This window comes from Mesocricetus auratus, unplaced genomic scaffold (genome assembly GCF_017639785.1).
Source record: "Mesocricetus auratus isolate SY011 unplaced genomic scaffold, BCM_Maur_2.0 Super-Scaffold_100014, whole genome shotgun sequence".
Taxonomy (NCBI): domain Eukaryota; kingdom Metazoa; phylum Chordata; class Mammalia; order Rodentia; family Cricetidae; genus Mesocricetus; species Mesocricetus auratus.
The window spans coordinates 25420969-25445698 of record NW_024429197.1 but is presented as its reverse complement, the minus strand read 5'-3'; the positions used below and the strand labels follow the sequence as shown (position 1 = coordinate 25445698).

The window sequence follows — 24730 nt, the reverse complement described above, 5'->3', positions numbered from 1 at the left end:
AGTGTGTGGGGGGGGGTTTGGGGGAGGCTGAGGCAGAGCTTCTATCTACACACTGTGGTTCCTAGTGCTCAAAGCTTTAAGCCTCCTTCCGAAAACAGCCAGAAGCGTCCCCAAAGTCATAAACAGTCAACAGTCACTTCCTTATTCTTTTACAAGGTTAAATGGTCTTGTTGGATCCTAGGGAGGCTGTAACTATTTGCTACTGATGGATATTTATTTCAGACTCAAGTAGTGTCCATTTCTTTCTCTCAGCCCACTGGCTTAGGGAAGAATAAAGTTCCTTTACAAGGGGTGCACATATGGAAATGACTTGTAGGAATTGGTTCTCTCTACCACATGGGTTCTGAAGACTGAATGCATGTTGTCATGTTTGACAGCAAGTACAGTAACTTGCTGAGCTGTCTTGCCAGACCTAAAATATTCCTTCTTTGGAGCTTGGTGGCATATCCTTCTCAAGTTGAAGCTAAATAAAAAGTCTTTGCTACCATTCACTGAATATTTTAAATTTGTTTGTTTGTTTTTCGAGACAGGGTTTCTCTGTATTGTTTTGGAGGCTGTCCGAGAACTCGCTCTGTAGACCAGACTGGCCTGGAAAAACAGAGATCCACCTGCCTCTGCCTCCCGAGTGCTGGAATTAACGGTGTACACCACCAACGTCCGGCTATTTTTAAAATTTTTAAACTCATTTTTATGTGTATAGGTGTTTTGTCTGTGTGTATGTCTGTGCACCACGTTTGTGCAGTGCCCATGAAGGTCAAAAGAGGGAGGGCTTCAGCTTACCTGTGCCTGAAATTACTGACGCTGGGAAAAGCCATGTGGGTGCCTGGCTGTAAACCCTGATCTTCTACAAGGGCAGCCAGCACTGTTAACCACTAAGCCGTCACTCCAGACCTGGTCCACAGAGTTTTGTTTTGTTTTTTTAGAGGTTTATTTATTAATTATGTATACAGTGTTCTGTCTGCATGTGATGTGTCCCTGCAGGCCAGAAGAAGGCACCAGATCTCATTACAGATGGCTGTGAGACATCATGCGGCTGCTGGGAATTGAACTCAGGGCCTCTGGAAGAGCAGCCAGTGCTCTTAACCTCTCCAGCCCCGACCCACAGAGTTTTAAAACATCAATAATGGAGGATCTTTAGAAGCTAAGCTCTGACTACGATTTGCATAGATTTGTCTATTTGTTCAAGGTCTCTGTTATAGAAGAGGATACTTAAAAACAGAGGAAAACAGGAAAAAATCTTGCCAGAGTTTTTCTTTTTCAAGTCTTCCTCCTCATCCTCACCAATATTGTTTAGCTTTTCTACCACGATTTGTAAAGAGAGGTTCCATGCCACATGCACAGGATTCAAATGTCATGCTACTCAGTCAGACAGACAGACAGACAGACAGACAGACAGACAGGCAGACAGACAGAGAGCTCATGTAAATTAGAACTCTGCTGGAACTCAGTCTCTGAGGCAAAACAGTGTCCAGAAAGGTGCTAAAACACGTGTTCTTTCTTACCTCTTTGATGGAGCCTGGGTGGTCTATAAGAAAGCCACTCAAGTCCAAGAAAAAAGAGCTCGGCAAAGATTAGTCAACTATAACTCAGGAAAGGATTTCCTATGGCCTGTCAAATTTGGTTTTTCACAGGTATTTTTCAGTCCTTTAGATCAGCAGTTCTCAACCTGTGGATTGACCCCTTTGCAAGTCGAAATACCCTTTTTTCACAGTGGTTACCTAAGCCCATTGGAAAACGATATTTACATTATGATTAAAAACAGTAGCAGACTTACAGTTATGAAGTAGCAATGAAAATAATTTTATGGTTGAAGTCACCACAACATGAGGAACTATATTAAAGGCTCACAGTGTTAGGAAGGTTGAGAACCATTGCCGTCCCCCCCCCCCCAATGCAAACCACTTGCAAATAGCTACTTCTCTGTACCTAGTAAAGGGAAGGGATCAAAGTCAGTATGAAATGTGATCAATGAATGTCTGTTTCCTCTGTTCACCTCACTAGGAGACTGAGGAAATATGTGAGAATGAGGGTGATTTGTCCCTAGGCTTGAAGGCTTGGAAATTATCCAGCAAATTTTGTCTCCAACCATGAGCTTTCTGAGTCTGAGTTCCAACAGGTAACACTGAAATCCCATATGACCTCTTTACTAGAAAGGCTTAAGGTTCACAACCACATTCAGAAAATAAATCACCGCAATCAGCTCTCCCATCAAACACAAAAGTCATAAGTTACCCTGACTGGACATGCAGAGCATTAGTCAAGCCCCAGCCCCATCACACCCATTATTACCTGTCTGCTCTGTGGCCATGGCTGTAGTGAAAAGATGCACACGTGAGAACCAAAGGGAATCAGTACAAGCAATTCAACCCCCAGTATTTTGTATAGCTTGTCAGAGACAAACCTTTTGTTCAAGAATGTGTGTGTGGCAGTCTGAAGTAGAATTGTATGACGGATGGTCTATCCTTAGCATTAATTAAATCTGTCTTTTCTGTGATATGATACAAATCTGATCCTGAAGGGATCCTTACTCTACACACCTGGCCATTTTTTCTCATATGTTCTATAAAAGGATTGCCTGGGGACTTACATTCCATGACTACAACTCAAATGTCATACTCCCTACCCAGACATGTCTGGGTCACACTGGTTGGTATCGGGCTTCAAAGCCTTGGCTATTCCTTCAAGTCAAATGAAGCAGTTACCAGGGCATTCCCTCAGCTTAGAATAGTCTTTATGTTTTGTCCTCATGCCCAATTCAGTAGCTACAACTTCTTAGTCTCCAGAGGGGCCTTTTATATCCATCTGATGGGGTCTCTGTTCCCTTTCTTTTCTTTCATTCAGCATCATGTTCCTTCCCTTTAAGGTATTTATTAGTTTTCAAATTTGTCTTCCCTGCTGTTTTTTTTTCCCCCAGAGTTGAGGATGGAACCAGGGCCTTCACTGAGCTAAACCTCGAACCCCTAGTTTATAACTATGCATTCCTTTGCTTCTTTATTTACTGTTTTATTTGACCACTCATCTGATCAATAAGCACTAAGGGCTTATTATTTACCAAGAGGCAGTTTCCAACATATTTAAAATATCTCTAATTAAAAGATGATTTGATTCTAGTTTAGGCAAGATAGAAAACATGCAAGCAAGAGGATATCACACACTAAGATAAAATGGAATGATTTGATTAAGAATGTTCAGACTTTTGTGATAAGAAAAGGTCTCTCTTGGGCTGGAGAGATGGCTCAGAGGTTAAGAGCACTGACTGCTCTTCCAGGGATCCTGAGTTCAATTCCCAGCAACCACATGGTGACTCATAACCATCCACAATTCAATCTGGTGCCCTCTTCTGGCCGGCAGAATACTGTATATGCGATAAATAAATAAATCTTAAAAAAAAAAAAAGAAAAGAAAAGGTCTCTCATTGGGTGGTGGTGGTGGTGGTGGTGGTGGCACACACCTTTAATCCCAGCAAGTGAGAAACAGAGGCATACAAATTTGTGAGTTTGAAGCCATCCTGGAACTACAAAGCTAGTTCCAGGACAGCTAAGGCTGTTACACACAGAGAAAGTTTGTCTTCAAAAACAAAACAAAACAGAAAAGGTCCTCTTCTCTAAGGAGATAGCATTTAAGATATAAATGACAAGAATGAGTCAACTAAATTAAGGTATAGGGGAACAGTTTCCTTATACCAGGATGAGTACACAGATTATCTAGTAATATCAAAGTATCAAGAAAGCTGAGTGTGTGTATGTATGTTCACTGTGTTACCATGGAGTAACTAAGCACCCAAAGAGTCTGGCTCAAAGTTAGTTCTCAGTAAACACTTACTGCACAAATAGGAAATAATCCAGTGCCACCTATGTGAATCTGGTAACATGTCTTGTTGTCCCACCTCATACTTAATCTGGTACTAAATTCATGTACAGTCTACATTTATCAGTTCAGCACATTGTTATAGTTCCTACCTGAAACCTTGGTTAACTAGATGTTAATTTATATAAGACATGTGAGTTCACAGAACAAACACACATGAGATATCTTCAGAGTAAAGCAACTGAACGAGGAGAGAAGCACCAAAGTCAGTCTCCAAGACCCTCCTCACCTGTCCTTTTCAGCAATACAGAATTCTAGTGAAGAATGGGATGCATTTCTTCTCAGTCCAAATGAATAGTAAGTACTAGTCCCATCAATCTCTTCTGTTTCTGCTTTATTTTTAATGATTTATTTATATTTTATATGCATTGATGTTTTGCCTGCATGCAAGTCTATGCGAGGATGTTGGATCCCCTGGAACTGGAACTACATACAGACAGTTGTGAACTGCCTCATGGATGCTGGGAATTGAACCCAGGTCCTCTGGTAGAGCAGCCAGTGTTCTTAAGCACTGAGCCATCTCTCTAGCCTTTAATTTCTGTTTTTATTATTTTAATTTTTTTGAGACGGGATCTCACACAGCCCAGGCTGTCTCCAAATTCAGTAGATAGCTGAGGATGACCTTCAAGTTCTATTCCTCCTGAGTGCTGGGGTTACAGGTGTGAGTCATTAGACTTCACTTATGTGGTGCTCTATGCATATTAAACAAGTTCTCTACCAACTGAGCTACAGCCCCTGACCTCTGCCACACCTTTTAAGAAAGTAATCCCCTACCCCAGCGCCACCCCTGCGACAAGGTTTCTCAATGTAGGCCCTGGCTGTCTTGAAACTCTATCTGTAGATTTTCCTGCTTCTGTCTCCTGTGTGCTGAGATTAAAGGTGTGCGCCATGACTGCCTGGCCATGAAAGTCGTTTTACAGTAGAAAATGCTCTTAATTGCAAAGCTGGACCTTTACCACTATCTTTTCTAATGGGCTTTCCCATTTTGGACTAAAGACCAACTCTAACACCACCACCTCAAAACCAAACAAGCAAAAAAAACAAAACAAAACAAAACAAACAAACCTACATTAAAACAAAACCCCCACAAACTTGAACTCTGGCTAAGAGAGAATCTTAGAATAAGTTCTGAATTTAAGTCACGCATGTGTAGAAAGGTTTAAAAGGTCTGAAGAGATTCTGTCAGTACAGGCTTCTCCAGAGGCCACTTAATGTGGAGCTCTCAGGGCTGCTAGGAGAGGCCAGAGGCAAAACTGTATCACTTACAAATAGGAGAGAAATGGTATATGCCAAGTCCTTCCAAACTTAGGTGATAGGTTTTTCTGTACCCACACTTGGGCTCCCAGCTCCAACTGAGATTTGTAATCCTTGCATTTGGGAAGCAGACACAAGGTGGATCTCTGTGAATAAGCACCCCGTATGGTCTATGTAGTGAGTTTTAGGTCAGCCAGGGCTACAGAGTGAGACCCTGTTCTTTAAAAAACAAAACAAAACAACAAAATCTGATAAGTAAGGTATGCCAGGTCCATTTAGCTTCTTGGAACTAGATGGGATACAAGGTAAGAGTGTTACTTTGGATCTTTTCAGAGCCCATTTTCTTATTTATCATCTGAGGCTAACTCTTCATTAGGGTATAGTGCTATGGAATATATTTTTAGGGCACCAATGTCTTGTGTTAAAAATTATAAAAGATGAATCTACAATTTTTTTGTTCAGCTACAAATACATAGTCACTTCAAAAGCAAAATTTGAGCAAGATAATTATAAATGTGGGAAGAGGACAAAAAGGAGTTTTGATGGCTGGTAGTTCAAGGTAACCCAATACACATGAGAGAGCACTGATTAAAGGAGGACTCTGCCATTTAGCAAGCACACAAATCAGCCAAGAGGCAGTGGCACACACCTTTAATCCCAGCACCTGGGAGGCAGCACTCTGAGTTCAAGGCCAGCCTGGTCTACAGAGCAAGTTCCAGGACAGCCAGGGCTACATAGAGGAAAAAAAAAAAAAGCACACATATGGCAGTCAGAAGAGTTCTCAAGCAACTTACCTACGGGCAGGAACAAAGGAAAAGTGAGCAGGAGCATTTGGAGAGAAATTCCGAGGGCTATCCAAGGGACTGTTACCTGTGGTAGAGAAAGGCAGAGAAACATCTATGAGGCCTGCTTTGGGGGTGAAATGTGAGGCGGAGTGAAAATGGTATAACTTTCAGATAAGAAGCCTTCTCTAGCATTAAGTTAGTATATCCGATTATTTTCTTATTAGCAGTGTATGACTCTTTATAAAAGTTTGACAGGCCAGAGATTTTTCTCTCTTGCTTTCAAGTTGTCTGTGACAACCTACAGCTCTCTGACATCCATTCTAAAAGTAATAGCAATTTATATGCTTCCTGCCCTCCCAGGAAATGATCAATTTACAGTATTTCAAAGGCTTAAAGATTTTCCTAAAGACAACAGGATGGCTAATCTAAAAGTTACTTGCACATATAACTTCGAACACTGCATCCAAGGGGCTAAACAGTAATATTCATACTTTAAGGGTAGACAGAAATTCTCTGGCAGGAATTCTGGATAGAAGCATATCATAAATCCAAACTCTGAGGCCTGAAAAGCATGGTCAACCTCCTCAATTACCATTTTCAAGTGTTCCTATTAACTTTGTAACTAAAAAACTCAAAATCTCTGAACAAAATGATGTGCTTACATTTATGCTAGTTACTGGCATTTTGAGACAGAAACCCAGGTTGTTTTTGAACTTTCAGTCCTTTTGCCTCAGCCTGGGTTCACTCACAACCTGATGTTTTAGTTTGTGAAATGGAGTGTATGTATCTTACTAAGATGCCTAAGATAGCCTACAACTCTTGAGCTTCAGTGATCTTCCTGCTTCAGCCTTCCACGTAGCTGGGACTATGGCTTGCTACCTAGACAGGAAAGATATGCAAACCATGTATAATATCAGAGGATTCCAAGAGAATCTAACCACATTACAAATGTATGAAGTGCCAGGTGGTGGTGGCGCATACCTTTAATCTCAGCACATGGGAGGCAGAGGTAGTCAGTTTGAGGCTAGCCTGGTCTACAGAGTGAGTTCCAGGACAGCCAGAGCTACACAGAGAAACACCCTCTCAAAAAAACAAACAAACAAACCTAAAACAAAACCAATGCATAAAGCAGTGTCATTGAAGGAGTGGAGGAAAAACTGTTGACATAAGAAACTAGAAATGGAGTCTATAAAACTAAGGGCAAAAGGAACTACAAAAGGAAGTTCTGAATGCAAGTTGACAAACTTGTTTCTTACAGGGTACAGGGAACTATTCTGGCATTACCATGCATTTGTACTGTAAATGAGTAATTAAATATATGGGTGGCAGATGGTAGGAGCTGGGTTTCTTATTGTTGGAATGGAAATCTATAGATCAGCAAAGAGAAAAAATGGAAATGAACCTAAGTGAGGTAATCCAAAAAGACCCAAAAAGACAAATATAATTATGTACTCACTCATAAGTGGATATTAGACATAAAGCAAAGGAAAACCAGTCTACAGGACACAACTCCACAGAACCCAGGTAATAAGAGGAACCCTAAGAGAGACATACATGGATCTACCTAAGAAGGGGAAAAAGACAAGAGCTCCTGAGTGGAGGAGGATGGAAGGGGATAGGAGAGGAAGGAAAATGGGGAAAATTGTATAGCTCAATACAAAAAAAAAATTCAGACAACATAAATAACACAACCAATTTTACCTAATTGACATAGAATACAATGCATAGTAGAATATACATTCTTTTCAATGACAGAAGACTATCATTGTCTTAGTTAAGGTGTCTATTTCTGTGAAAAGACACCATGACCATGGCAACTCTTAGAGGAAAACATTTAATCGAGGGGACTTTCAGAGATTCAGTCTATTATCATCATTATGGGAGCATGGTGGCATGTAGGCATATGGGGTGTTGGAGGAATAGTTGAGAGTCCTACATCTTGCAGGTAACAGGAAGTTGACTGACTGACAGTCACACTGAGGGACGCTTGAGCAAAAGAGACCTCAAAGCTCTCCCCCTCTGTGACACACTTTCTCCAACAAGGCCATACCCACTCCAACAAAGTCACCTCCTAATAGTGCTACTCCCTGTGAGATTATAGGAGCCAACTACATTCAAACTACCATAATCATATTCAGAGCCCTAATAAAATGCAATAATTTTAAAGGATTTAAATCATATAAAATACTTTTTGAAATTTAATGATAAGTTAGTAAAAGAAACAATAAATCTTTGGGATTTTTCATTAATTAACAAAAGGGTATAGTGTGTATACAGTGGGGGTCTGTGAAAGTTTTTGGGGCAAAAAAAAAAGCTTTTGTAAAGCAAGGGGGAAAAAATGATGGGTTCCTATAGCCTGGTAGTCTATAAGATTATAAACATTCCCTCCAATGGTCCAGAGCTATTCTGATCCCACCTCTAACTGAGGTACTATAATTCAGCTGTGAGAAAAAGCACAAGGTCTTAGTGTAGATCTCAGTCAGGTTATGATCAAATCTTCAATAAGATTTCCATACTTCTAAAAATAGTCCCAACCCCTGGGGTAGGGGGTTCCTTAAGACACTGATATTTCCAACTGACTGGCCACAAATATTTTGGGTCTCCATAGTTCCCCTTAAGGGTACAAAAATTCACTAGAACAACTCCCAAAAGCAATATATACTTATTCTATCTGTATTTCTAAAGAATATACGAGGGGAGGGTTGTCTGTGAGGGAAATCAGAGCTTCTGTGCTTGCTTTGTGGAATAATGAAGTATCACACTATCAGCACATAGATGTGTCTACAAATCAGGAAGCTCTACTGAGCTTTTGTGTCCAGGTTTTGTTTTAAACTGGGATTTCATTACATTGTTAAGCACTCAATCTTGAGGCCTAGTCTCTTTCTTGGAGGTCAGGTTGGCCCAAAGCCCCAGCCCTGTAACCACAAGGTTAGTCTCTCTGATGACCAGCCCTCAACCTGAAATTCCCTTACGGGTTCAGCATGAGTTACCACTTTAACAAACAAGCACTCCGGTGTCAGAAGTTTATTTTAGTATATTACAAATGCCAAAGTCTAACAGAATATTTGTATACCTGCCTTTATTGTGAATCTCTTTTTCAAATACGTATTTTACCTTAAAAAGTCCAAAAGGTGGCCAGACAGTGGTGGCACATACCTTTAATCCCAGCACGTGGGAGGCAGAGGCAGGTGGATCTCTGTGAGTTCAAAGTGAGTCTGGTCTACAGAGTGAGTTCCAGGATAGCCAAGGCTACACAAAGAAACCCTGTCTTGAAAAACAAAAACAACTCTAGGGAGAACTGGTCCTGCCTCTTGCTGACTGAAGCACACAGGAGAGAGGGTCTTATTCCTCACATGGGCACAATAAAGCTGGCCTTCTCTGAAGGGCATGGGCAAGCTGGCTGTCAGGACATGAGGATGGAGCAAGCTGTGCCCGTCTCCCATGTGGTGGACAGGTGAAGGAAAGATGCCCTCTTCCCCTTGCCCCTCAACACCTGTGGCAAGTGGGGGGCCTGACTCAAACCCTTACCAGCTGCAGCACTTGAAGAACTGGCCCTATGACTCACCAGGGCAGCACAGCAGAGTTGACCCTGTAGAGAGCGGTGCCAGTGAGCCAACCCTGAGGGCATGAGAGAGGCCTAGCTGGTACCAGCTTCCTCATCTGTGGTGGTGGGGGTGAGGGATAGATGCCCTCCCTTCTTGCCCCTACCACCTCCAGATGTCAAGGGATCTGACCTTCCCCTTTTACCAGCTGCAACACTAGGGAAAGTGAACCCTGCACCTTGTCCAGGCAGCACAGCAGAGCTGACCCTGTTGCTGGGGGAAAGGGGACAAGACCCACAGGTGAGTCGGCCTGGAGAATGTGAGCATGGGAGATCTGGCCCCACCCCTCATATACCTATGTTGGCATGGATGGAGGAGAGATGTCCCTCAGCCTACAGCTGAGCAGGTGGGAGAGCTGGCCCTGCACAACCTAGACAACACAATATATTCTGCCCTGGAGCTGTGAGCATGGGAGAGCTGTCCCCCCTTACCCTTCCCTGCTCCCTGGCATCAAAAGAAGGAACTGCCTCTCCCCCTACCAGTTGAGGCACACAGGAATGTGGACCCTGCACCTCACCTGGGCAGCACAGTAGGGCTGACCCTATTGATGGGCGTAGGGGATGGGTGGACCATCTGAGAATGTGAACACGGGAGATCTCCTATCCCTCATCTGCATATGGTGGTGGTGGTGTGTGTGTGGTGGTGATAGGGGGGGGTCCTCTCTGCATCTTGTCCCTGGCTGCCTGTGGCTGGTGGGAGAGCTGTTGATGTCCTTCACCAGCTGCAGCACTAGGGAGAGTGGCCCCTACACCACACCTGGGCAACACAGTAGAGCTGGCCTTGAAGGTGTAGGTGTGGTAGAGTCAAGCCTGAAGGTGTGAAGAAAGCAGAAGTAGCCGTGCCCTTTGCTCATCACTGTAATTGGTGAATTAACCAGTGCAATGCTGGAGAGCTCACCTTGGTGGTGAAGATGGGGGTCTGGGGGTTGGACCAGACCCAGAGTTATGGGTTGGCCTACCCCAACATCCACCCCATCTACAATCTTCTGAAGCACATGAAAGAGCCGGTTCTGTAGATCCAAAGCTGCAGAATCTCCATGACACAGAGCAACAAGATATCCAAGACAAGTCCTAGTGAGGGCCCAGCATTGATAGTGTAGCAGAAATCAAAGGCCTTGACCAGACCAATGACTCTTGGCAATGAACATTTGCATATAAGGGTACATGGATAAAAGGGCTTGCTGTGTGACTCACTACGTCACACTACAGCTTCCATAGCTAGGTTTTTCCTTTTCTTTTTTCCTTCTTTTTTTTCTCTCAAATTTTATTTTGTGGGGGAGGTTGCAAGGGAAATGAATGGGATCTAGATGCATGATGTGAAAGACACCAAGAATATATAAAAAGAAAGTTTAATAAAATAAAAAAATCACTCTTTTTGCAGCTCTGCCTGTTACAGTAGACATTCTTTGATACCATCTACCTCTGGCAACCACTAGGCTCCTTTCTGTTCCTAAGGAATTCATGGAAAAGGAATTACATAAGAAGTGGCTTCTTCTGCTATAGTTTTTCAACTTTCTGTTTAAAAAAATGCCAACCTTTCTGCAAAATGGTTCTACCATTTATGCTCCCACCATCAAAACAGGGCCATTGTGTGTATATAAACATACATACATACATACATACATACATACACACACACACAGACAGACAGACAGACAGACAGACAGACAGACACACACACACACACACACACACACACAGACCCTGATCACTTACTACGCCATTATTGGCAATCATAGAAGAAAATCATCTTGTGACTTTGTTTTTAATTTCACAATTACTAATAAAATTAGTGTATATTTTCATATATGACTTCAAATATTTTTCAATCATACTATTTATTTACAAGGGTTCTGAATCCGGAGCCCTTTGTCATACATCATAATTACTTTCTATTTCATGGCTTGCCTTTTTACTGTCTTTCTAGTTTTTGTTTTTTTTTTTTTGGGGGGCAGGGTTTCGTTGTGTAGAACTTGAAGTATCTTTTAATAACTAGAAATTCTTAATTTTCTTTTAAAAAAGATTTATCATGTATTCAGTATTCTACCTGCAGGCCAGAAGGGGGCACCATATCTCCTTATGGATGGCTGTGAGCCACCATGTGGTTGCTGGTGCTCTTAACCACTGAACCATCTCTCCAGCCCTGAAATTCTTAACCTGGCCTTACCCTAAACCTCTCCAGCCAAGGTTGCTTTCTGATTCTGATTCCCATATAATCCAGTCATTTTTGACCACATGCTCTCTTAGTCCTCCTCTCTTTGCCTGTTCCTCATTTATGTAGGCCCAAAATAGATGTGGATGCCTTCCTTGTTTTCCATTTCACTAACTGAAGTAGGGTCTCTTGTTGAACCTAGCACTCAACAATTCCAGCTATTCTAGCTGGCCAGGTTCAGCAGAGAATTCTGGGTACAGGGATCACAAGCAGGCTTTCAGGCTCTTACGTGGGTTCTGGGGCTTCAGATGTTTGTCTGGCAAATGCCATATCCACTTAACCATCTCCTAACATTTATTGATACAGATACTCAACTGTCTCAATACCACTTAATGAAAACTTCTGTCATAAATCAATCGTCTATGTATACTTTAGAAGAAGAGTCCTAAATCCAGTCTTCCTAACACGTGTTCCTTGTCTCAATTAATGGCATCCTTACCCATTAATCACCCAAGCAGGAAATATGGAGGCACTGCATACCAGTTGATTTACCTACTCATATTATCTGCTCATGTATTTCTCCACTTCTAATGCCCTCTTATACCTGGATTATAACAATGGCCTCTTAACTGGTCTTCCAATTGCCACCTGTGGCCTTCCTTTTAGTAACTTTAATTTTTTTTTTTTTTGGCTTTTTCAAGACAGGGTTTCTCTGTGTCTTTGGAGGCTGTCCTAGAACTAGCTCTTGTAGACCAGGCTGGCCTCGAACTCACAGAGATCCGCCTGCCTCTGCCTCCCGAGTGCTGGGATTAAAGGCATGCACCACCAACGCCCGGCTTTTTTAAATTCTAAGGGCACTGGAATTCCTGGAACTGGAGCTACAGATGGTTCTGAGTCACGTTGTGGGTGCCCAGGCCTTTGGAAGAGCAGCCAGTGCTCTTATCTACCAAGCAAGCCATCACCCCAGTCCCAACTTGGGTATTCCTAATTAGATAGTTATATACTCATGGCAAAAAGGTAGTAGCAAGCTGAAAAGGGAAAGCTTTGCCTAAAAAAAAGTGTTTTAATGTGTGTACATGCATACATCCACAGAGGCCACAAGAGGGCACTCGATTCTTTGGATCTTTGGAACCAGAATTATGGACATTTGTGAGCCATTCAACATGGGTAGTGGCATCTAAACTCCAGTCCTCATAGGCTATTAACCTATCTCTCTAAGCCTCCGAAAATGGTTTTGTTTTTCTTTTTGCTACTGTGATAAATACTCATTTCAGGATACTGTGGTTCTAATTTTTCTAAACTTTTGTCTGTATTCCTATTAAATCTATTTTCTATATTCCAAAAAAGAAATTTAAGCATGTAAACCTTAAACTTTGTGATTTAACCCTTAAAGAACACTCACTTTTTAGATTAAGAAACAACCTTTGGGAAATTTTATAAACTCTCCTTCCAGGAAAATGATGCAGGCAAATGTGTAAAACTGGCAATACAATTTTAGGTGACTTACAGACCTCATAAAAACATTCATAGTCCACGTATCTTAGGTAAAATAAATAAATAAGTGCCACAAGACATTAATATCTTAACTCTTTATATAACTGATAGCCCTCCCTTCTTGTTTAGCCTCTCAACCAAATTCAATTAGCACTTTGTAACCTGGAAATATACACTACGAAAGCCTGTACTTATAATTTCTTAAATACAGCATTCTATCTGATACTTATAACTGTTGCCTCTGCTTGAACCAACTCTGAAAACACCTTATTATACAACTCACTTTGATTTTTGATAGTAAAATAAATGAGCATAGGTTTACTATAGCCCTTAATATTTCAGGTTGCACCCTGGCTATGAGCTGGGGCAGCTTCCTCTGCAGTCCTTCCATGTAGCCCCTATAACACTAGACCTAAATATCTTACTAGCTTTCCATTTCCTTCCAGGCATTACCCCTTCTTTGACATAAAAATACTCGGCTCTGAAATCATGCCATCAGAAACTACTTTCTGAAGTCATCTAAACATACATATACCTTTTCACATACGCTTCACTGTAAATATTTTTACTCCTGAATTTCTGACATTCTTTTTATCATGATTTTGATAAGTGGTTTCAATGTTCTCATAGGTAATCTTTCAGTATCCCAGCCTCAAGAAATTTCTATTGAATGCCAAACAAGGCTGACAAATGTTTTATTACCCTTATGACTCACTGAGCCTGGTTCTGCATAAAAATCAGTTTTGTCTTTTTTCCCTCACACTTGTTTAAGACATTACTTTTAGAATATCCTCTGTCCTCAGGCTCTCAGCTAATTATCTCACTTTTGACCTCAGGTAAGGAACAAATACCTCCAATAGGCTCTCGTAACTGTACCCTTTCATGTCTGTGCTGTGGTCCCACCCTCTCAATTACTTCTAAAGAACATATTAAATGTCTGAGTTCCTGGTCAGGGCCAATCTTCTGCTATGTACTAGATCTCATTTCCTCAGCCACACAAGGATGCTATGGCAGCCATTCCCCTTTCTCATGAATGGCCAAGTTTTCCCTCTATATGAAATCACTTCCATCCACACACACTACATTTCATCCCTACTTTTTTTTCTCCTGCTAGAGAACTAAACTAGGATCTTCTTCATACCAGGCAAGGGCTTTACACCCCTGAGTCATATTGCTGCTCTACTACTTTTTACGTTAGATTGCTATTTTCTTTTTCTTTCTTCTTAACTGCCTAGTCAGGGTTGGCCCCTAATACCCCATTAAAACAGCAAACAAAACCAACACTGACACCACACTGTTATGTTCAGAGGGCAGTCCTCAGACTTCATGCCAGTGATGTGTCCACCTGAAACACTTGATCTTTCTAATGTTGGCTCCAGAATACTAGTGTTTCTCAGTATTATTTTTTGTGCTCTCCTTACTCCTTGACCTCCAAGAGTTATAATGTTCCTTAGTACAGTCATGTATCTTTAGTCTTTTCAGTTTCTGCTCATTTACCCGATGATCTCATCTAGACATACATCTTTTTTAATTTATCTGCTATGTTTATACTCTCTGCAAGTAACTTCCTGGTAATGAAGACAAACACACTGAACTACTTCTATAATGCACAGAAGACACCTCACTGTAAGGAACGCAGGACCAGAGGTGCTGAGATCAGAGGTGGAGCTTCACGGAGATAGGACTAACCTAACTGGAGGTAGTATCTACAGAGTACAAAGAAGGAAACTGAAACCATGAAATCTAAAACAAATAATATGTTTAGGGTACAAGTCTAGGGTTGCTCACTGCAAAATTAAAAGTAGAAAGAACCTGAATGTTGAAAACTGGGAAGCCAAAATTATGAGTATATTGAAATGACTGATAACAAAGGAGTAGAACTGAAAAGACTATATAATGAGTCAAGTGCTACATTATTTTACAAAATAAGAAGGCAAGATCTGATTGCCAGAGAAGCTGAGGTTATAGGACAAACACTGCTTTCCACAGTAAAGACAAAGAAGCAGACACAGAAAATCTGAATTAAAATCTCCATAGGAACCAGTAGAGGAAGAAAGAAGAATAGAAAGGTCTGAATACCAATGTATGACTTGTCCAAGGCTCAGTATAGACTATGGATAGAGTAAAAAACTACAGGATAATGTATTTTTTATTTAATATGCATGAATGTTTTGCCTGAATAAATGTCTGTGTACCATGTGTGTTTCTGGTACCTGAGGAAGCCAGAAGGGAAGTCAGAAGAGGGAACTGGACCTCCTTGAAGTGAAGTTACAAATGGGAGCTGCCATGTGGGTGCTAAGAACCAATCCCAGGTCCTCTGCAAGAGCAGCCAAAACTCTGAACCACTGAGCTGTCTCTCTAGCTCCTAAGTATTTATGAATTTCATCCACAGGACAGTTACCAGATCCTCACAGTGAATATTTAAAACTTCATCTGATTACAGCAGAAGGAGAGGAAAAGGAATCATTATGAAATAGTCAGGGCATTCTGTTCTTAACAAAGCCTGCCCTCTGAGAAAATACTGTACTGGTTCTTCATCTATTGAGAAAGGAATGCCCAACTACTAGTAGTTATATAATCCTCCTGCCCACATAATTTGGGGGGACAAAACTAAGATACACTAATTTATGGCTCAGCAGGCTACAGCATCCAAAGACTTAAGACTCAATTATACAACTATAGAATACTTCTCTCCCTACCTTATCAATGTTACTAAAGATTGTTGTTAATTTATGTAGTACATTATAATCCAACTAATTACACAAACTGGGTTTGGTGATGCAAACCTTTAGTTTCAGCAAAGCAGGTGGATCTTAAACTACGCTGGTCTACATAGTGATTTCCAGGTCACTGAAGGCTACATGGCCAAGACCTTGTCTCAAAACAAAACAAAAAAAGTTACAAGGCATTCTAAAAGGTAAAAGAGGCGGCCAGGCAGTGGGAGAGCACACCTTTAATCCCAGCACTCTAGAATAGAGGCAGGCAGATCTCTGTGAGTTCTAAGCCAGCCTGGTCTACAGAGTGAATTTCAGGATGGCTAGTGCTATTATTCAGAGAAACCCTGTGTGTGTATGTACACATATATGTATATGTAAACACACATGATAGACAAAGAGTTTTTCCCCCCCATCTTGGAAAAAGGAGTAGTTGTAGTGGTGGAGATACACCTTGTCCACAGAAAAGCAGACAGGGATTACACCCCCACAAACAAGATGACAGTAGAGTGAAAAATTTTAAGAGGGGCGGGGGAGAGAGAGAACAATCCTACAATTTTACACCCTGTGAAATTTTCATTCAAACATAAAAGGGAATACTTTTTCAAAAAATATTAGCAATTTGATAACAGCAAATCTATTTTCAATGAAGTATTTTTAAATTTATTTTTATTTCATATGAATTGGTGTTTTGCCTTCTGTGTGAGGGTGTTGGATCCCCTGGAACTGGAGTCACAGACAGTTGTGAGCTGCCACATGGTTGCTGGGAACCCGGGTTGCTTTTTAGATTAGTTTTCGGTAATAACAAAACTTAAGATATATACTCTGTCCCCACACATGAAAGAGGCTCTCTCTTATCACTATTCCATACCAGAATGGTACGTTGGTTGCAGGTGGTAAACCTGCCCTGATAAATCCTTACTATCCAAACAGTAGTTTTGCATTTTTACCACTGATGATACACATTAGACACATTTATGATGATATGTGTTCCCTTTTGTAGTACCATGCAGAACATTTCCACTGCTATACCTATTTTGTTGATTTTCTCGCTTGTTGAACTAGCTTGCATTTCTTAAATAAGTCCTACTTGGTCATGGAGTATAGTTTTTTAAGCATTGCTATACCAACTTACTTGTTAAATTTTTTTTTTATAATTTTCATCTGTTCCTGAAAGACCATAGTCTGTTTTTTGTGGGTTTTTTTTTTTTTTCTTTAGAGACAGGGTTTCTCTGTATTGTTTTGGAGCTGTCCTGGAACTCGCTCTGTAGAGCAGGCTGGCCTCGAACTCACAGAGATCCGCCTGGCTCTGCCTCCCAAGTGATACGATTAAAGGTGTGCACCACCATCACCGGCTTGATAGTCTATGTCTTTAATTGTTTAATTGCTGGTTTCAGATTGAACTGAGATGCACTCCTCATGCTTCTCTCTTCTAAAAGAGCTTGTGAGGAAATGTCTGGTTGAATTTATGAAATGAACCTGTCTGGAACTAGTGCTTTCTGTCTTGGAAGGTTATTAATTATTGATCCTCATCCAGGATCCCCAAGCCTACCATAACCACCCTCTGCTGAGTCTTGAGGTGCCAACTATCAGGTAAATTCCTGAATTGTCCAGGAAAACTCTGTACTCTGTATTCTGTTTCTGACTGTTGGAGCTCCTTCTGTGAAGCCTGTAAGATCTAGACAGACATGCTGGAGGATCACAGGCTGGGATCCCTGTTGGTGGGCCCTTCTGAGGGGGACTAGATCCTCCCAGTTCCTTTGTAGAGACTGGGTGAGTCACAACTACAGACCATTAATCCAGTATCTCACTTTCATATCTGTACATGGCCGCCTGTTTTGTCTATTACTGTGTATCTTTGGTTGTGTTTGTCCTGCTACCGTGGTTGAACATGCTGGGGGAAAAAAAAAGGGCAAGACACCCAGCCGCCCTCCCACCCCCAAGCATTTTCCTTGACTGTTTAAAAGATTTCAGGGACAGTGGTCAGTTGGTCAACTCTGGAATCTCTGTGAGCTGGAGTAGCCATCCTTTCAACTAACTGTCCCACAGAAGGCACTTTTAACCCATCGCTCATTAGGAGGGCTAAGGATGTTATCTATGGACACCCTGAGCAGGTTCCCTTCATCAACATATGGAAGAACCTGGTGCAGACACTCCCCACCCCCATCTAGCGAAAGCCATTACTCACAACCAACTTATGGGGATTCTCAAAAGTGTTCTACTTGGGAGACGCCAAAAACTCCACCAAGGATCTCAAGTTCTCAGCTACCCCCACCCCCCAATTCCCCAAGGGGGACTGGAGGAAGACCTATCATCAACCAGCCATATCTTCTTTCCCTACCTATTCAACCCCAGGCTGGGGCCCCTCTCCCAATATCAGCAAATATTCCAGAGGAGGCTGAGTCCATCCTTAGTCCCTCTTATAACACGGTAAATAAAAGACCCAGAGACAGATATTGGGGTTCAACATTCAAGCTGAAGATCAGAGAAGCAAAGAAGCCAGCCACTAGCTCTTATCACAGGGGCAGTCCTCAAACTAGTCCATTTACTTTGAAAATTAAGAGAAAATACTTTATCCTATCTTAGTTAGTCCAAAATCTTGTACCTAATTTATTTTCTACTCTAATTGGCATTATCAAATTATCTTTTAATGTCACTCAACATTTTACATTTGACATTTCTTTAGTTTATTTTCTGAGTCTGGTAAACAATGAAAGCTGTAACTAGTCTTCAACTCCCTCAGAGACCCAAGAAAGAAATAGTATTAACTGAATAAGCAGGAAGTGGAAGCAAGTGAATTCCAAAAAATGTGACAAAAACAGTTGACTGCCTGGAGAGTCACCTAAGATTTCTCTGCAATGTTGAGGCATCAATCTTCAGCCTATATGCCTAGCATCTCTGACAGACTTTTCTGTAAAGCAGTATTTTCTCAAGGAATGCTCTGCCTTGTCTTGGCAAGGTTTGCAGTCACTCTTTTTGGTGTCCTGCTTGTCCAATTTGGACAGCACACTGTCAGCAGTTGAGGCAAGGGCACCTTCTTGCCCAGTGGCTTACTTTTGTCACAAAGAAAGTAAACTCCATGTGAAGTTACTTTAATGTCCATCATCTTCTCTGAAGTAGATTGGTTCTGCCAGGAGCAGACAATGTCTCACTGTTATAAAAGAATACCTGTTATTAAAACATCTTAAGTGTGATATTATGTAGATCTTGGAAGTGTTTGAACACATTTTTTTTTTCTTCATTTTTTTAAAATTTAAATTAGAAACAAGCTTGCTTCACATGTCAATCCCAACTCCCTTGCCCTCCCCTCCTTCCCGGCCCTCCCCCCCACCAGGCTTCCCCGGTCCCCCTCCCAATCCCCACTCTGATCCCCAGGGAGGGTAAGGCCCTCCATGGGGGATCTCCAGAATCTGTCATTTCATCCAGGGCAGGGCCTAGGCCCTCCCACAAGAGTTCAGGCTGAGAGACCATCCCTTATTGGGGGATGGGCACCCAAAGTCCATTTGTATGCCAGGGATAAACACTACCCAAGGCTCCATAGATTGCTTAGGCTTCCAAACTGACACCCACATTCAGGAGGTCTGGAACAGTCCCATGCTCCAGTCTGAGGTCCATAAGCTCCCCCTTGTTCAGGTCAGCTATTTCTGTGGGTTACTTTCTGTCACTGGATTCCAGGAGTTCAGTTCAGTAGTTTAACTGTGGATGTCTGCCTCTGCCTCCATCAGCCACTGGATGAAGGTTCTTTTTCCTAGACTCTCTGGCAGTGGGATTGTATGCTGGCACTCCCCTGATTCATGTCTAAAATCCATGAGTGAGTAGATACCATGTTTCTCTTTTTGTGACTGGTTGCCTCGCTCAGGATGGTTTCTTCTAGTGCCATCCATTTGCCTGCAAATTTCAAGATTTCACTGTTTTTTTCCCCGCTGAATAGTACTCCATTATGTAAATGTACCACATTTTCTCTATCCACTCTTCAGTTGAGGGACATCTAGATTGCTTCCAGTTTCTGGCTATTACAAATAATGCTGCTATGAATATAGTAGAACAGACGTCCTTGTTGTAGGAATGTGCGTCTTTTGGGTATATGCCTATGAGTGGAATTGCTGGGTCATGTGGTAGACTGATTCCCATTTTCCTGAGCAATCTCCATTACTGATTTCCAAAGTGGCTGTATGAGTCGGCACTCCTACCATCAGTGGAGGAGTGTTCCCCTTCCTCCACATCTTCTCCAGCATAAACTGCCATTGGTGGACAACCTCTCTTTCTAAAGATGTATCTGTTTGGCCTTGATAACATGCCTAAAATGAGAAGTTTGATTGCAATAGTTGACTAATTACTCACCTACATTTTATTATCTAATACAGTTGGTAATAACTTTGAAGAACTACAAATTTGCATTACATTGGTAAATGAGCTGTATAGGTACAATACCTTGAACAATATATAGAAACATATATATCATGTTTTAACCGATTAATTTCAAAGTTGTATCAATATACAATATTTGTATACCATATATATTTGTATACAATATATAAAAGTCCATCCAATATAAAATACTTAAAACTAGTAGCTGCTTTTAAGGGTAGGTTCAATAATCTTGCTTTATATCTCATATCTATACTTTTTTAGAAATAGATTCAATAATCTGGCTTTTTATCTTATCTATATCCTCCCTTTTTTTCAAAAGTAGATTCAATAATCTACTCTTTTATCCTACCATATCTGTATCCCTTTAATAAAAAAAAAAACAAAAACCTTGAATCTAATCCCCTTTGTTCAACTTTCTTCCTGACCATAACCAATTTCTCTCAACCCAAAATCACTTACAGGAAGGTAGATGAAACCTTTATCTAGGATTAGTATTCTATATACCTGACATCATGACAAAAACTTTAAATACATCTATATTAATCTTACAAATTTTTATATATAGTATTTATGCTTTAAGAAAAGCTGTTAAAAGTCAATGTAAAACCAAAGGATTAAGCCGGGCTTTGGTGGCGCACACCTTTGATCCCAGCACTTGGGAGGCAGAGGCAAGCGGATCTCTGAGTTCGAGGTCAGTCTGGTCTACACAGCGAGTGCTAGGACAGGCTCCAAAGCAATACAGAGAAACCCTGTGCTGAAAAACCAAACCAAACCAACCGAACAAATAAACAAAAAACCCAAAGAATTATGAGATTAGTTGTGCTATGATAGACCTTAAATATATGTTTTCCTTCTGTTCCATATCAGGTGGCTCTTCTGACAGGAGACAGAGATTTCTGATTTTTCTTTAACAAGTATACTTGGGTTTAGAGAAGCAGAGAGTCACACTCCAACTCCAAAGCCAGCTTTAATCTTTAAATGGATTGGGACTACAAAAGATCCATTTGTATTATGTCTGTAGAGAAAAAGAGAAACAAACATTTGGGAAGATTTATAAAATTTTATTCTGTTGGAAATGTGATACATCAATAGGTCAATTTACTCCTTGCCTGGGGACCATTTCTCTAGATTATTTGTCTTTTTTCTTCAGATGTCTCAATTGTTCAGTGGTCTGATTCCTTAGATGGATGCCTTTATTCTTCTGAAAAGACAAAAATATAACCCTTCCCCAACCCTAAATTTTGGGGAGACTCTCCTTTGGCAACTTATATCTGATCAAATGAAAAACATTTGTTAGCTTTATAGGTTAGTTTAAACAGCCATTGCTGCTTGATGAGCAATCATTTCTTCTAATAAAATGGTGTCTTGTTCAAACTGAATCATTATCAATTTTGATGGTATCCATAGCTTTTCACCTGTGGAAACAAAAGCAAAACTTCTTCCCTAACATAACACATGTCCTGGTTTCCATTCAGAGGTCAAGCATCTTTAAAGCATGTCAGTGGATTTAATTCTGTGGGTTTTTTTTCTATTATCCAATATCTATCCCCGGCTGTTGTTCCTTTCTCAAAAGCATTCAGAAAATTCAAAGTTAATAAAGCACTATACAATCTATTTTGGGGGTTTGTATCATCCCATTCTATTTATTTAGCATATCATTTAGAGTTCAATTTGATCATTCTATAACTGCCTGCCCTGTAGGATTGTGTGGTTTATCTGTAATACAATTACAGATGTATTATTATTTTATTAATAATAGTATTATTGTTATAATATGCAAAAGACTATTTCATTTTACTAGAGGCATATGCTGGAGCGTTGTTTGTCTTTGTTTGTACAGGTATACCCATGATGGCCATAACTTCTAATGTGTAATTACCAAATTATCCTTTCCAAACTCAAAGCAGTTGCCCATTGAAAACCTAAATAGGTATCAATGCTATGGCGTTCATACTTTAATTTTCCAAATTATACAAAATGGAACACATCCATCTGCCAGATTTCATTTCTTTAAGTACCCTTTGGGTTGCTTCCTGCAGGTAGAAGAGTTTGGTTGTATAAAGAAAAAGTAGGGCATTTCCTTATAATGTCCTTGGCATGTTGGCATGTTTTTCAAACCTCTGCTAGTATCATGGAGTTTTTAACCTATAAATGATTGATCAATCTCATGATTACCTTGTGCTAGAGGGCCCGACAGATCTGTATGGGATGGGATGTGTGTCATATATATGGGATGATTACTGTCCTTGCCTATGTCTTGCCACTGAATGAATACTAAATCAACTCTGTATCATCTGGTATAAATTAAGCAGTTTCAATACGTAAAACAACTCTTTCTTCATATTGGGTATCAGTAACTATTTTAAGAGGATCTCTATGATCCATTAACACAAAGAATGGCATATAATTCTGATGTTTGGACAGAATTATAAGGACTTAGATACACTTTACTTAAAGTTTCTGATTTGTAACCTGTGTTTCCTGATTTATGTGCATCAGTATAGATGTAAGGGCTCCAGTTATTGGTGTTCCCCATATAATGTGAGGAAGGATCCAGTCAGTTCTATTTGTAAGTTTAATTCTCTTCCTTTTGGGATAATCTACTGCAAGCTTTTTGCCAGGGTTCACTGTCTACCAATAATTAGTCAGTTTCATCATTAGTAAAAGTTACTATAATTTCTGCTGGATCTATTCCTGCTAACTGACAGTCTCACATTTCCTTTTAGAAGCAACTCAGAGATCTTTTGTACATTAAGTTCTTAATTTTTTACTTGGTTAATGTGGTGAAAAAGATCCATTATATGATAATATCTTCCCCCCTGCATTAAAATTCCTGCAGGGGATGCTTAGAGGGTGATATGACTAGAATGCGGTTAAGCTTTGGATCCACACAATCCACGTGTGCCATCTGTAATTTGTTTTCCACCAATGCCAATACTTTCTCAGCTTCAGCTGTTAATTCCCTGGGACTAATTCAGTCCTTATCACTATCTAAGGTTTTATATAATTAATGAGTTGGATCGGGTTTTATCCCAATAATGTGCCATAGTAGATGGCAAATGTATCCTAGCAATCTTTGAAAGTCATTAAGAATCTACAACCAATCTCTCTTAATTGTACCTTAGGGGGGTCTAATTTTTTGTAAATCTATTTTATAGCCTAAATAATTAATAGAATCTCATCTTTATATTTTTTCAGGGGCAATTTGTAAGCGCCAACAAGGCAAATTTTACTTCTTCAAACTTTCTATTTAAATTATCTACATTTGGATCAGATAGTAAAATGTCTTCCATGTAATGGTAAATTATAGATTAAGGAGACTGCTTATATACTATTACCAGTGGCTGCCTTAGAAAATACTGGACCAGGGTGGGGCTATTTAACATTCCCGGTTCCATTGATAACTCTTAGCAGCCTGAGAATTATTATAAGAAAGCACTGTGAAGGCAATTTTTTTGTCTTTTTCTTGTAATGATATACTACAGAAACAATCTTTAGAATCAATAACTATGATAGGTCATCTTTTATGCAGTAGAGAAAGCAAAGGAATTCCACACTGTAAAGAGCCCATTGGCTATATCACTTTATTAACAGCTCGTTAATCTGTTACCAATAACAAATACAGGAGAATAGCAAGGGTGTTTGATTCTTCTAATGCTGAGCATTTAGTTGCTCCTGAACCAGCTCTTCTAAAGCCTACAGTTTATCTGTTGTTAAAGGCCATTTTGCAACCGATACAGGTTCATCTATTAGCCATTTTAAAGGTAGGGCTGTTGGTGTCTTTGGAAGATTAGCAGCTGTTGCATCCTGTTCTTGTACTACCTGAATGATTGATGATTATTCTTTATAATAACTTCTTTAAAATTTTCCAGAACCATATGTTAATTTGTTTTGTTTCTAATTTTGAGGTATGTTTATTTTATTCCATTGCTATAATAAATCACGTCCCCACAAATTCATTGCAATACTAGTAACATAAAGCTTTAACATTCCTCTCTGTTCTTCTTGCCCCATACATTTGAGTCATCTCCTGCTCTGTTTTACCTGAGAAAAAGTTCCAGTACCTAAAAGCTGACCATTTATCTCTTGAAGAGGACAATTTGGATGCCAAGATTCTTGTGATATAATGGTTACGTCCATAGCTGTGTCTATCAGACCTTCAATGATAACACTTATTTGTACATTTAATTTTGGTCTCTGTTCATTTATAGAAGTTGACAATATACTAGCTTTGTGATTTTTTTTTCTGACCTTCTTGTTCTCTCTTTGAAAACTCTATCATCCAGAGCAGTATGTTTTCTTACAATAGGTATTAGGTTCTTTAATTGTTCAGGGAAGTGGTTTTCACCTCAACAGGAAAGGATTGAACTGAATTTGGCATACAGTGTTGCACAGGGTCTTTTGAGAAGCCCCTTCAAGGCGTTTCCCGAAGGCAAAGTATTAACTTGATAATCTCTTGTCAACCTACATTCCTTTGTCCATTGCGTGCCTT

At 40.3% G+C, this 24730-nt stretch overlaps 1 protein-coding gene across 6 annotated transcripts in view; it reads right to left on the bottom strand.

Annotated features, from left to right (window-relative positions):
• Mast2 (microtubule associated serine/threonine kinase 2) overlaps positions 1-24730 on the bottom strand; it is a 146741-nt gene that overhangs the window by 23841 nt on the left and 98170 nt on the right. For 4 of the 6 annotated variants that reach the window (XM_040756915.1, XM_040756914.1, XM_040756919.1 and 1 more), the window contains 2 exons: positions 5916-5991; positions 2290-2310 (listed from right to left, as the gene is read on the bottom strand). In XM_040756915.1, the coding sequence (XP_040612849.1) occupies positions 2290-2310; positions 5916-5991 (97 nt within the window). The remainder of the gene's footprint in view (positions 1-2289; positions 2311-5915; positions 5992-24730) is intronic. The other 2 variants (XM_040756917.1, XM_040756916.1) reach the window with 1 other exon arrangement.